Genomic DNA, 15,032 nt, shown 5'->3' with positions numbered 1-15,032 from the left:
AATAGCTGTAAATATTATAAAGCCTTTGTTATAATTCAGATTAGGCAATTTTCTACAATTTTACTAACCCAGTGTCCTGAATGACAACTTTAAAAGACATAAAATAAACCCAGCAACTCAAATCTCTATTATTCTTTAACTTACATAAATATGTTGGATTTATATATAGATATCTATCTATCTTTTCACATGATCTGAAACAAACATCTAGTGTTCAAAGCATGTGGGAATTTTCAACTTGCCTAGTTATTTGGTTTGCAAATTACTCTATGAAGATAATTTATTAAAGTATTAAAAATATGAGGATATTTTGCAGTCCAATGAAGTCTTTAATTTTCAAATAGAAATGACCTTTATAACTACCAAGTTAAAAGGATTATACTAAAAAAGTCTTCGCTGCTAAAATAGCGTCTCCAGTGCCTGCCATGTCCTAGATAGAATTTTCTTTTGAGAAAACCACAGCTACTTATTTTCAGTGGCCTCATTCAAACAAACTTACATCATTACAAGACAAGATAAAGGACACACTGGTGTTCAAAGGTGTGGAATGACTTTTCCTTCCTAGAGTTACATGGTAAGGGCAAATGATTTTTTTTTCCTTGAGTTTCAAAAATGAGGTCATTTAGGGTTTTGACATTTCAAAATAAAAAAAAAATCATATTTTCAGGAGCCTGGGTGGCTCATTTGGTTAAGCAGCTATCTTCAGTTCAGGTCATGATCCCAGGGTTCTGGGATTGAGCCCCACATAGGGCTCCTTGCTCAGCAGGGAGTCTGCTTCTCCCCTGCCTGCTATTCCCCCTGCTTGTGCTTGGTCTCTCCCTCTCTGTCAAATAAATAAATAAAATCTTTAAAAAAAATCATATTTTCTCTGTTGGACCATTTGGAATCTACGGGATTCAATGCCTCTAAAATGATTTCTAAAACTGAAAATGTCTAAATATCTTCTAAATTTAATGAATATTATGCATTTACTGAAAATCCTTTCTGATCACCACTGCTAGAGGAGAAACAAAAATAAAGTTGACCTAAATTGCTACTTCTGTATTTTTATATCCATTAGCGTTGCTTTCTCTCTAAATAGATTTTTGATATGTGATGTTTGGTGCAAGGATAAGGCTTTGAATGGACGGTAGTGTGACAGGATCCCTGACATCTTGAAGGCCCTAGGTCTCCCGTTCCTTAGAGTGACATTTTTTTTTGCAATCTCGAGAAAAATGGTCTCTCTGGTGCACCATGAGTAAAATACCCCATTAGGAGAATTTTTATCTCAATTGCTGTACTATATAAGCAGAAATTGGCGGTGTCTTGAATGTTCTCTCCAACTGAGAGAACATCTCACTCCCTGGAGAACCTGGCTAACGAATGTGTAGAAATGGATGATAGAAAAAGTATTGTTTCTAAATAGTGACAATAGAGGCAATTTCACTTGAAAATGCTTTCTTTGAACTTCTATTTCCTAGAAAATAAAATACATCCAATTGATTAAAGAGATATTATTAAGGATTATTTCTACCTACATGACCTATCTCTACCTTGAATTATATTTTATTACATATGTTAGTGAGCTAAAGCAGGTAGAAGAGAAAAGAGTTTCAAAGCTTCTGTAAGATTTCTAAGGAGAGCCTCTAATTACATATTGGTGTCTATATGAGCAAAATGAGAAATTCACTGAATTTTCCCCTCTTAATCTTTTTGAAGGCCATTGGAAAGAAAAAGCACTATGATCTCTAAAGAACCACCAGGATTAAAGATGTAACTGCGTTCAAACATTCAAATTCTGGTTCCCAGACAAAAAATTCAGAAAGGGCATTTATTCTTGATTTTCAGTATAAAACAGCAACTGTTCAGCCTTATGTTCCCTATAAGCAGAATTCAACATGGCGGTGGTTGAGTGTGTGATTTACTGAGAACAGGAAGAAACTGCAGGAAGGTGAGGAAAGCAGGGTAAGACCGGGAAAGAAGATTAAGTTGAAATGTGGTCTCAGCCTGATCCCATGGGGGCTCAGGAGTGTGAATTATAATACAGAAGTTGCCCACCCAGAAGCAAGGGACCTGGGCTCTTATTCTCCTGGATCTTTCAGTCGCTCAGCATGGGTCACCCCCTTCCGAGAATAATCTACCAGACATCTCCAGCAAAGTAGCTCCTATCAGCTCAGGCCAGTCCTCTGGAAAAGTCTGTAGCCGTGAGCCGTCTGCAGCCCACACCTGCAGTAGTCCTGTGGCCGTGGGTGAAGCAGCACTAAAATGAAGGTCTGAGGGCACCTGGGTGGCTTAGTTGGTTAGGCATCTGCCTTCGGCTCGGGTCATGATCCCAGGGTTCTGGGATCCAGCCCTGAGTTGGTCTCTCTGCTCAGTGGGGAGTTTGCTTCTCCCTCTGCCTCTCACCCTGCTCATGCTCTCTCTCATTCTCTTTCTCAAATAAATAAATAAAATCTTAAAAAAATTATAAATATAAAGAAGGCCTGGGTAGGACACCAATAGCATCTGCTTGGAGCATGGGAAGACCCCTCCTTCTGTGAGCCCCACACAAGCAGTGAGCACTTGGACTAAGCCCTCAAAATTCACACAGGGGGCCTAGGTGTTTCTCATTTGTTTTTTTTCCCTCTGCAGATGCTAAGCATAGATGTTAGAGGCACAGATGACTTTGGAAGTATATTCATGTCTGCTGTTAGGCATAATTTTCTGGCAATGTAAAAATTTCCTATAACCCTATTTATTGCATACCACAAAAAGCATTATTTATGAAACTTACCAGTCTAACTTTAAATTTCACTCTCTACTGGTCCTATGGGACATGATGCTGGCAGTGTAAATAAGATCCTGGGAAATGTTACTCTTATGTTGAATGTTTTCCTCTCCTTTCATTTTTTTCTCATGTTCAATTAGCTCAACATATCTTATATCAAAAATTTCTAAAATTCTATGCAAGAAAAGAAGGAAATAATCATAGATGTGCTCAAAAATGTATTTACATATGTTCACTGAAGATCTGTTTAAAAGAGTGGAGTATTTCAAATATCCAATAATAGGGGATTGGAAAAATAAACTATGGTATGGCTATATGATAGAAAAGCATGAAGTCATTAAAGGGTATGTCACAGAAGAATATTTAATGACATGGAAAATATTTGCAGTAAGTGAAAATAAAAGGTTAAAACACAGATAGAGAATATTATCCCATTTTATAAAAAAGTAATAATTGTGCATAAAAAGACTAGCTTTGTATACACTCCATATTTACAGTGTTATGTCTGAGTGGCTTAGGGGTTTGAAATCTAGGTAGTATCTTTGGGACTTTTCTTTTCTTATATTTAGTTTAAAAATTTTCCATGATAAACCTAGGTTTCTTTTGGCACAAGAAAAAAGTTATTTAATAAGTTATATCAACTTAGGGCGCCTGGGTGACTTAGTTGGTTAAGCATCTGACTCTTGGTTTTGGCTCAGCTCATGATCTTGGGGTCGTGGGATCAGGCCCTGTGTTGGGCTCCACCCTCAGTGGGGAGTCTGCTTCTCCCTCTCCCTCTGCCCCTCCCCCTGCTTGCATGTTCACTCTCTCTCTCAAATAAATAAATAAATCTTAAAAAAATAAATTATATCAACCTTTATGGACTTGGTATTAGTTATAGTTATGCAAACAATTTTCCAAAATTTCTCCCCCCATTCTGATAGTTCTCCATTTTTCTCATCTTTCTCCATGAACTGATCTTCAGAATATTCAATGAAGTATGAAAATAGCTTATTTCTTTCACTGTTTTTAATGTTGGTGTCACCTCCAATCATTAAACTATATTTCACTTTTTTGAAAACTAAAGGACTGCCAGTCTACATAGAAGCTTTATATTTTTAAATTTCACTTCTAATATTTCCAGTCCCTTCCTTGATTACTCTTTGCATTGTGACATCTTATTTAGAAAAATATACCAATTATTTGGGAATATGTATTATAATATATAAGTATACAATGTAATAATAGTAGTAAACATTTCATGGCCCATACTACACACTAGGTATTTGTATTAATGACTTTATGTATTCTAAGAAGTCACAAAAGCACTTTGAAAATCCTGCACTTTCGATTAAAGAAAAAAGAAAATACTAAATACGTGATGATCATCTTCTTTTCTAAGTGCTTTAGTCACCTTTAATTAATATGAAATCAGTTAGAAACTTTCACCTGAAATGGCCAGATGTGGACTGTTCGATGCAGGCACAAAATAAGATGCTGGTGTGGGCATGGAACACCAGAAGAGGATGAAATATGAAAAATTCAGTCAATCATGTAGATGTTTTATGAGACAATGCTGAGCTCCATCAAAGAGTTTTTCCAATGTATTATTTTCTTCTCATGAGGTATGATGTTACATAGGCAAAGCCAGCCACTGGGTGTGGAAATCATGCTTAATACCACATAAGATTAGAATACTCGCTCACCTCTTTCTTTACTTCTTCTTCATCTTCCAGTGTCAATGCAGCCAATTGTTTAGCTCTTTGTTCCATCAGATTCACATATCGTATTGGATTTGACAAAGCTTCAATCACATCTAGATAAGGAAGAGATATTTTAGATCAAAGGTCCTGGATATATTGATTATCCATCCTCCATTCATCCATCCATCCATCCAACCAACTAACCATTCATCCATCCATCCATTCATCCATCCATCCATTCATTCATCCTCTACCTACTCACCCACCCATCCACCGAATCATCATCCATCTTCCACTCTTCCATATACCATGTAACTATCCACTCATCCATCCAACATTTTTGGAAATGGACAAGTCAGGACCCTTTGCTTCAACCTCAGGAAAACAGAACTCAAGGGAATTCAGCTCTGACAGCCAAACTGGATAGGCTCCAACCCAAGATACCTCAATATTACATAGTTTTCAGTTTATTTTGAGGGGCCCATCCATTCCAACAATGGCCCACACACTTGTCCTATTTGGCCCAAATGGTGTTTCATAAATGAAGGAAAATATTTCAAATAAAAAGCCTCCTTTCCAGACTGTTGAAACAACCCAAAGACTTGGCAATATGAGTATCATTCACACATGATACTGTCTAGCTGGAGTGAGTTATGGCTGCCATCTTTGGACGGGCATGTGCTCCAAGTTTGCCATAGTCTCCACCACTCCCCAATACCTTATAATCAGGCCACTTAACACCAGGAGTATTTAAATTTATGATTCCTGGTTGACATTGTCACAAGTTAATTCCTCTAAACTTAGGATTTCACCCATGAAAAGGATCTGGCTTCTAAAACTGGCTGAAGATAAAGTCATTGTACAGACCTAGATACACTGCTTTAGTAGCAAGTAGCATGGGTTAGAAATTGCTGCACCCATAAGAATAATACCACTAGTAGATAAATATGCTCAATATTTTATTCGGACTTCAATGAAATTAAAATCTATTCACAAAGTCTTGAGCAATTTAATCAACATGCATACATAAATAGAAGTGATTCTGAGGCCAGAATTTCCTGCCTATTTTTGGTCCAATTTTCCTTCCACTAAACCACAAAAATAAGGATGGCCCCAGATAGAAACATCCCCTTGACTTAGGTTGTTTACCTGCATATGTATCTGGGACATAGTCTTTCACCTCTATGTAGACAAAGACAGCTGGGAGCATCAGAGGCTGGTTCCTCTCATTCCTCAGACAGATGTAGTGATAGCCTATAGGGTGACATTAATACCGTGTATCACATATTTTCTTCACAATGTTAGTTACAACACAGGAACATCTATGTGATGGAAGTGTTTGTTTTAGGTGACTTTGGATGACAAACAGGTCACTTCTTATTTTCATCACATGGTTTTATGTGAAATTATTTTTCTCATCAGACAGGAAAACAATGTTGATTCTGATTATTTTCCTTTTCAATCACGTTTTTCCCCACAAAAGAGAATCTAAAACTGTATGTCATAGACTGAGTTCTTGGTCCAAATTCTTCCCCTGTATGTGATTTCTTGACTTGGGGCTTAGCCATATGCTTTGCTTTAGACAACTGGATGTTAGGGTTGTGGTGCAAACAGAGGATTCAAATGCACTTGCAGAGTCGGGCTTGCCCTTATATGCATTCCAGGGGGTGGCCATAAATGTCCATACTGTGGGTGCTACTGCTCCTTCCTCCTGGAAGCCTGAATGAGCTCACGGGGAGCAGACCTAACTCCAGCCCTCAGCCTAAAGCACAGCCACACAGCTGAGCCCAGCCAAACCCTGCCAACCCACAGACTTGTGAGCATAAAGATAAAGCACTTGTTATAAACCACTGAGTTTTCAGACAGCTTCCTAATTCACCCTTGAACAATCACGTAAGGCAGTGATGGTTTTCTTGACAGCTTTGATAGTTTCTCACCACACTGTCCATACCTGGCCGAATTGCCTGTACTGGCAAGATCCGGTGACCGATGAATTTACCTCCTTCTTCATAAACTGCTATCCTCAGACAGGCCAGAGAAGGAAGAACCACCTAGAGGGAAATGCAGGATACAAGTGGTTATAAGAAGGAGCAACTCCAAGAAGGAATTAGAAAGGTAATCTTTAAATATGGAAATGACAAACGTTTAAATATAAAGTTAGTAGTCTTACCACTATTTGAGCCTTTACACTTACATTTTCTTTTTTCTTTTTCTTTGAGGGAGAGAGAGAGTGGGCAAGCATGAGCAGGGAAGGGAGAGGGAGGAGGAGCAGAGGGAGAGGGAGAGAGGAAGGAGGCTCCATACCCAGCATGGAGCTCCATGTGGGGCTCATTCCCATGACCCCAAGATCATGACCTGAGCTGAAATCAAGAGTTGGATGCTTAGCAGACTGCGCCAGCCAGGTGCCCTTACTCTTATATTTTCAAAGCAAATCACTTTTATACTTTCAAAGCAAAAGCAAACATGCAAAAATAGAGCTTGCAGACAGCTTTCAAAATGAGATTGCTTTATAAATAATTCCCAAATGAGCAACAAGTAACTGCTCATTTTTCCCCCCACAACGTAAAACATGTGTGGAGAACATGAGGCTAACTGTATCCTTAAAGACTTAATTTTGGTAACAAGAGCAAGCTAATATTTGTTGACTATTTTCAAAGCGCCAGACATTTCATAAATGTTTTCAGTGTATTGGGGAACACTTATTAATAACTCTTTGAAATAGACACTACTATTAAATCTGATTAACATATTAAAGATAGTGGGAGCACAGAGACCCTTAACACAGATATTCTCTTTGCAGAAGACAACCTTTCTAGATCTTTTGGCCAGATAAAAGTAAATGATATGGTAAGATCGTCTATTCCACTTTCTACTAGACTATTGTCTTCCTTTGTGTGACAAGCATGTGTGTAGAAGATTTGCTTTTTTGGTGAAGGCAGACAGGAGGCCCATTCAAATGGAAAGATTTTAACTCTATCAGACAGAATCCAGACAAGATAGAATGATCGGCTGCCAGAGGCTAGAGGTTATAGGAAGTTTAATTAATATTCTTTTTTAGGATGTATGGGCTTCCTTCTCTCTGCTACCATGTTATTCCCTACTTTCCACTTTACTTCATTTCAGTTACGATGAAAATATATCATTTACCACTTGTATCATGAGGGGATACGAGTTAATTTATATGTTTTTCTGGTCTTCCAAACGAGGTATACTAGAATTAAGGGATTCACAACGCAATTCTGAAAATCCAAACAAGTGATTCACAGAGTTCCTGAACAGTTTTTAAGATAGCCCCCAAAGTGCTATTGCTTTATAAATGTGTAAATTCCCAAATTAGCAACAAATAATTCTTCCTGTAATTTTTTTTTCTCAGAGTGAAACACCTAGAATATGCAGTTACATCTCATATCAAGGATATGAGACCTACCTTTTTGAAGACAATGGGCTCTTCTTCCCAGACAGGATTTACAGCATTTCCTTGTGATGTCTTGGTCTTAAATGCCTTCCTCCTCGTGTCCACAGGCAAACCAAACATATCCACTTCCACGTAAGTCCCGACTTTCTTATCAGAAAGAAACTGACCTGAAATAATCTAGAAAATAATCAAAAAGGAACTCTTGAAAATGAGTAAGTGATATAAGAGAATACTTTAGGGAGGTACAAATGCTGGTTGAATCATAACCAAAATGAAATAGAGGCAAGAGAACAAATTTGGTTAAGGAATTGATAGAGGCACATTGAAAATGCTGAAGTCAGAAGGAGTCAGTTAATAAGACAAAATTGTATAGGAGGAAATAAATGAAAATATACCAAAAGTTTGATGAGATTATACCTTTTGTACTTGAGATACATCTGTTAAATGTTGAAAATTGATCTTAGAGCCAACTGAATATAAAGGTTTTTCTAATACTTAAAGATGTTACAAGAGAAAAAAATTCTCATTTTAGCATGATTGTAAATGAAGTTAAAAGGGTAAGAGCACAAATTTAAAACATAACAAAGTAGAAACTAGCATTTAAAAAGTTTCCTTTTGTTCATAAAATTCAACTTGAAGAAATGGTTGTAACCCTATGTTATTCAATTCTCAGAGTTGTTATATTTTTATTTTTTTTATTTTTATAGTTTTAAGTAGACTACAAGGCATTGAACTCACAACCCTGAGATCAAGACCTGAACTGAGATCAAGAGTCAGACACTGAACCGACTGAGCCACCCAGGTGCCCCCAGAGTTGTTATACTTTAAATAAAAAGCTACAATGATAATAAAAACAAAACCCAAATATCGACTTTAAACCATCAAGCCCAGTTTATCATCACTCCTAACCCCAACCTGTTAGCTGTCCACACAGTTATGGGTTTCCTTGCTTAGCTATAAAATTTATGGATATTGTAGAGTTCAAAGAGTTTAAAATCACATATCCTGATGGCTAGGAGCTTTCTGAGCTCAAGTCCGTGAAAGGGGACAGAATTATCAAGACTATGGCGGGGCCAGAAGTGGGACATGATGTCAGCCTGTAAATGGCCCTCAAGGGCTCAGCGAGGCCAGTGAGCTATTTGCTGATGGGGTCAGAAATTCCAAACCAGTTAGAGAGAAAAACGAGGAATAGGCTGTCTGAATTTGCCAGGATAGCTCATTTCTCCTGAATGTTCTCTGTAGCCTGAGTGCCTGGGACCTGCCAACAATGATCTCTATTTAATTTGAGGTTCTAAGGGAGAACAACTTAGCAGACAAGTGTGAAACTTCCCAGCTTGTGAGTCACAGTGGGAAATCAGATGCACCAAGGATTCTGTGTGCTTAAGGTGTTTGGTTAAAGCAGAGGTTCTTGGGGAACCACTTGGGTGGCTCAGTCAGTTAAGCATCTGCCTTCAGCTCAGGTCAGGATCCCAGGGGCCTGGGTTGGAGCCCTGTGTTGGGCTCCCTGCCCTGCGGAGAGTCTGCTTCTCCCTTTCTCTCTACCTCTGCTTCTCCCTCTGCCTCTCCCCTCTGCTTGTGCTTGAGCTCTCTCTCTCTCTCAAATAAATAAATAAATAAAATCTAAAAAAAAAAAAAAAGCAGAGGTTCTTAACTAAATTAATGACCTTCAATGTTCCCATCAGTAGAATAGGATGGTGGAACACCTTTTGGGCACCCAAGTCCATTCTGACACTAGGAAGTCTATGTCAGAAGGTCAAAACAAAGGCACCACTGGAGGGACATGAGCCGCCTCTTGGCTCTGGCCATCATGTGAAAGGCAAGATGAGACAGCAGCCTGGCCTGTCTATTCTGAGGACACTGACCACCCAACAGCCGTGTCTCCATTCTGGACTCAGGCAGCCCCTCATGTCTGTTTGGGTCTCAACTGTTTCCCCTCAACTCACTTTCCTGTTTCTATGCCATCATCTTCTAACTACTTCTACCTTCATGGTAGAGTTTTTAAAAATATTTTTTAAACGTTATTTATTTGTTTATTTGAGAGATTGAGAGAGTGGGGAGGAGCAGAGGAAAAGGGACACACAGGCTCCCCGCTCAGCACGGAGCCCAACGTGGGGCTCAGTCTCACGACCCTGAGATCACGACCTGAGCTGACACCAAGAGTCAGACGCTTAAATGACTGAGCCACCCAGGCGCCCGGAATTTAAAAAAAAAACATAAATAAGCAAGCACACATGCACAAAACAAGATGAACTGGCACACAAGAACAAAATTATTAGTTTGATCCAACTATAACAACAATTGACAAGGGTTCTAAAAATAACATTTTGTCAGTGTGTGATGCTTAGGACTTTATCTTAATCAAACTCGGCAGGAATGAAACATCCTTTGCTGAAAAGAATTTCCTAAAATAAACATAATCTCGAAGCTCTAATTCTGCCAACTCCACTCTTCAGATAGATGGCATGAAATAATTTCAAAAGATATAATTTTGAGACACTTCACTGAAATTTTATTTTTAATCTTTTGTGTCAAGTGACATAAATTTTAAAGTAAAAATGGGCTCAACAAGCTTAGGGTAGATAGAAATTAGCAAAACTGTTACTTTTTTTTTTTTTTTTTACAGTCTTTCATATGCCTTTCGTTTAAGGTCAGTCTGAAAATTGCATTTATGTCCAATACAAAACGTTTCTTAGTTCCACAGTTACCCAACTAAACAGGAAAGAAAGGAAACTTTATTTTATTTTATTTTTTTTTAAAGATTTTATTTATTTATTTGACAGAGAGAGAGACAGAGCAGGAACACAAGCAGGGGGAGTGGGTGAGGGAGAAGCAGGCTTCCCGCGGAGCAAGGAGCCCGATGCGGGGCTCGATACCAGGACCCTGGGACCATGACCTGAGCCGAAGGCAGACGCTTAATGACTGAGCCACCCAGGCACCCCAAGAAAGGAAACTTTAAAGTAAATGAAAGAGCCACAACAACCAAGAGCTTATAGAATTCACATAAAAAGCTCCTATGAAATGGTTTTTCATTCATAGCACAAAATATTTTCTTACAGCTAAAAAAATTATATGATGTAACATCAATTTCAAAGACTGCAGAAATAATTTTGAATTAGTATTTTAAGGTCAGATGTATGTTTAATGAAGCGATTCTTTTACTTAATGTCACTACTCTGTGTTTTAAGTCCCTGAATACTGATAGATTTTCAAAACAGTAACTTGGGAGCTTTTATTCAATAGTTAACAATTTATTGAGAGAATATTATTGAGAGAATACCTTGTTTTCTCTAGTTTTGCTTAGGGTGGCTATTTTTCAAGAACTAATGGAGAAATAAAAGACCAGAAGATTTCTCCAACATAGGTCACTGATATTTGTACCAAAAGAAAAGACCAACCATGGTGACTCTTCAAGTTGGTTTATTGATTTAGGGTCCAATTTTTATCCTATTAAAGAATAGGATTTAAGTTCCTTTATCTCATGCATATGGCTTCTGAAACTTGTAATTCAGATTTGGTCCTTAAAGGAAAAATGCATGAAGGAGGTGGAGATATTGCTAGCTCTAAATTTTTGATGACTAAACTACTTCTTTACGCAAAATAGGTACTGTTTGAGACTTTTGTTGGGGACAGTTTTGTAATAGAGAGGTACGTACCTTGACAGATAAAGTATTGGCTACTATCCCATCCACGATGCCTTCGGTGAATGGATCAAAATGCTTGTCAGGTCTCCTCATGAACTCTGGCTTTAATCTGTAGCCACTTTTCCCATTGTATTCGTACATCCCCATATTTATTTGCATAGCCAGGTCTGAATATTAAAAACACAACCCTTATTGTGACAATACTGGTGTTTAGAGCAACAAAGTAAGATTGTATTACAGTCCATTTTTACTCCCCTATTTAAAAAGAAATAAATATTATTATTATTATTCATTGAATAAATATTTATTTAATAAATATTTATTCATTGTAGAAATTTAGGAAACACAGACAAGAAAAAAAAGTTGAGCTGTAATCTCCAAATCTAGAGATAAACCGCTGCCAACTCGTTGGTGTATATTCTGTTTTTCTCCTTCAAATATGTTTTGAACATGTAGTATATCCATTTCACTAAATATTTATCTGCTTTAATTTTAACAGCTGTGCAAATTCTTCATTACCTATAATGGTTTGATGAATACCATTGTCATGAAATCTTTGAAGCCATCGTTAATGGCATTATTAGGAGTGACATTTCTAGGTCAAAAGATGTGTTCCAGGAAAAAGATGTGTACTTTTTGATAAGTCTTGCCAAAATGCCCTTCAGAAACCTCATGCCACTTTAAACCTCTCATCCATGCTTCTGAGCCTTCCCCACACCTCACCAACCTTGAACGCTAGAATTCTTTTTTTAATTTATAGGAGAGAAGGATTTCCTTTTTTAAATTTGCATTTCTTTTGTTACTTACCACCTGCATCTAATTACACATTGACTCCTTTCTAATGGACAAAACTTACTGCCAAAGTTTTCCTAAGGCTTAGTCAGCATATGAAATGGATGTTCACACTAATTGCAATTGGTAAGGTTTTTTTAAAAAAAATTTAAGTCATTGGGAATCTGGGAAGCTGTTCTAGGTTGTTCTAGATTCTGAATCATGACTCATCTCTGCTTAGGTGGATAATAGCAAAGTGACCATAGAATTATTTCAGTTCCAAGTAACCAATCATTTTTAGAGCAGGGAAAATAAGTGAAATTTTATCTGTCAATTTATTAAGCTATGGTAACTATGATACCACAATTGGACAAAGTATTAAAATAAGAAAATGACTAACTTATCAGATTTGAAAAAATGGACACCAAAAGCCTAAAGAATTACAATAGCAAATCTTTTGTTCTAAAAAATAACACACAACAAGGAAGTAGAGTTTGTTCCAGGAAAAAAAGGACAATTACATATTAGGAGATCTATTTACTCACAAAAGAAGAAATGAATATATGCTTATCCCAACAGATTTCAAATAGACATTTAATGACATGAACATAAATTCCTAAAGCACTGTTAGTCAATTAGGACAGGTGCATACAGTAGTCCCCACTTCTCCATGGGAGATGTGTTCCAAGACCCCCAGTGGATGTCTGAAACAACGGATAGTACCAAACTCTACATATACCATGTTTTTTTTCCTATACACACATAGCTATGATAAAGTTTAACTTATAAATTAGGCATGATAAAAGATTGACAACAACTAATAATCAAATAGAACAATTATAACAATATACTGTAATACAGGTTTTGTGAATGTGGTCTCTCTCTGCACTCATCCTTTTCGTGATGATGTGAGGTGATGAAATGCCTACGGGATGAAATGAAGTGAAATAAATGACATAGGCATTGTGACGTAGCATTCGGCTACTTTTGACCTTCTGACAATAAGTCAGAAGGAAGAACATCTGCTTCTAGACCCCCGTTGACCATGGGTAACTGAAACCACAGAAAGTGAAGCCGCAGATGAGAAGGGCTATTGTACTCCTTTACTGTGTGAAAGGGTATCTGTCTCAGTCACAGCCAACATCTACTCAGTGAAATTCCCCTTAGTCTCAGGATGAAGAGAAAGCTGCCCACCCTTAATACTATTATTTAATATTGTTCTAGAATGGTCAGTCCAAAGCACTAGGAAGGGAAAAAACATAGATGTGATTAAATTGTTGTGTGTGTCTACCTGAAAAACCCAATAGAAGCTACTGGCAAAATGGGCTATTATGAGAGCTTGGAGGATGACTATGAAACATTTGTTCATAAAATAAATATACAAATATCAAATATCCAGGAACAATTTGCTAAAAATATAATGTTTAAAAAAAAAAAAAGGTTTTCATCTAAAGAAACTAGACCACAGATGAAAATGTGTGATTTTGCTGCAGGATATAATGTAAGAACTTTTAAGGTAAAGAGAAAAACATTCTTTCTGTGATAAGAAAACTAAAAATTAAAAGGTGTTGGTTTTCTTCAAATTTCCTCAAATTATAAATTTAATGTGATTTTAAACAAAATAATTTTTCCAGTGGGGAGAGGGAAACACAATATAACAATTAAACTAATGTAAATTTAATGTGATTTTATTGAAAATCCCATTTCTTTCTCAGGGGCGGAGACGGAAATAATAATAAGTAAATTAAATTCATTTGGAATAGGAGTCCCACTGGCTGTAGCAAGAAATGACTAAAAACTAATAGCCATGAAGGAGAATTTCCACTTCCAGGTATTAGACCATATTATTAAACATTATAATAATAACTGAGCTATTGGCTCCAGGAAGGCAGACAAATTTATTAATAGAGGAGAATATAACTGGAAGAAAATGGACCCAAATTAACCACACCAAAAAAGCCTACATCTATTAAGCTGTAATTTCAGTTTAGTGTAAAAAGGATTTATCTCTTCCTGAGATTATGTATCACAATTAAATTTGGGTGGTTGAAAGGGTCAAATTCAGATAAAAAAGAAACCATGAGAGAAACAGAAGTAATTATGGATCTAATCCTGGGATGGAGAGCCTGTAATAATAAAAATAAACCAAGACTCCATAAAATAAAACATTAATCAGCCCAGTCTCATCTGTTTCACAAAATATGACAACATGCCCATTATATAAAAAGTGCTGTTATAAGTGGACAGGAAAATTGACAATAGTCTTAAATATGCACTTCATAAAAGCAGAAATATAAAAATCAAAATCCATATTTAAAATGTTCAACCTCAATAATAATCAAAGAAATAAAATTAAAGCAACAGTGAGATAATATTTTGTCTGGAATATTATTATTACTATTATTTAATGGTAATACTTAACCAAGATCTCAAACGAGAGGGAATACTTCACACCATACATTGCTGATGGAGGAGAAATCCAGTGTAACATTTTTCTTTTTTGACTTGTTAAAGGTACAGATTTTTTCAAATCATTTAATTTTTTTCATCATGATAAGTGTCCTCTTAATTCCCATCAACTTATTTCACCCATCCCCCCACACGTCTCCCCTCTGGTGACATCAGTTTGGTCTCTATGATTAAGAGTCTGTTTCTTGGTTTGTCTCTCTCTCTCTCTCTTTTTTTTCTTTGCTCATTGGTTTTGTTTCTTAAATTTCACATATGAGTGAGATCATATGGCATTTGTCTTTCTCTGACTGATTTATTTCACTTAGCAT

The 15,032-nt window shown here is 36.9% G+C and overlaps 1 protein-coding gene across 7 annotated transcripts in view; it reads right to left on the bottom strand.

Moving 5' to 3' along the window:
* The window catches only part of PLCB1 (phospholipase C beta 1), a 722,355-nt gene that overhangs the window by 120,545 nt on the left and 586,778 nt on the right, over positions 1-15,032 (bottom strand). For all 7 annotated transcript variants that reach the window (XR_012374115.1, XM_025876536.2, XM_073878364.1 and 4 more), the window contains exons 19-23: positions 11,497-11,651; positions 7,856-8,020; positions 6,380-6,479; positions 5,578-5,682; positions 4,432-4,541 (exon numbers count right to left, since the gene is read on the bottom strand). Coding sequence is in view for 6 of the 7 variants with exons in the window: in XM_025876536.2 (XP_025732321.1) it covers positions 4,432-4,541; positions 5,578-5,682; positions 6,380-6,479; positions 7,856-8,020; positions 11,497-11,651 (635 nt within the window). In the remaining variant the exon portion in view is untranslated. The remainder of the gene's footprint in view (positions 1-4,431; positions 4,542-5,577; positions 5,683-6,379; positions 6,480-7,855; positions 8,021-11,496; positions 11,652-15,032) is intronic.

This window comes from Callorhinus ursinus, unplaced genomic scaffold, assembly GCF_003265705.2.
Source record: "Callorhinus ursinus isolate GAN/ISIS: 27379988/994484 unplaced genomic scaffold, GSC_fseal_2.0 scaffold29, whole genome shotgun sequence".
Classification (NCBI taxonomy): domain Eukaryota; kingdom Metazoa; phylum Chordata; class Mammalia; order Carnivora; family Otariidae; genus Callorhinus; species Callorhinus ursinus.
Note: the sequence above shows the minus strand (reverse complement) of the source record. Positions and strands in the feature narration are given on the sequence as shown.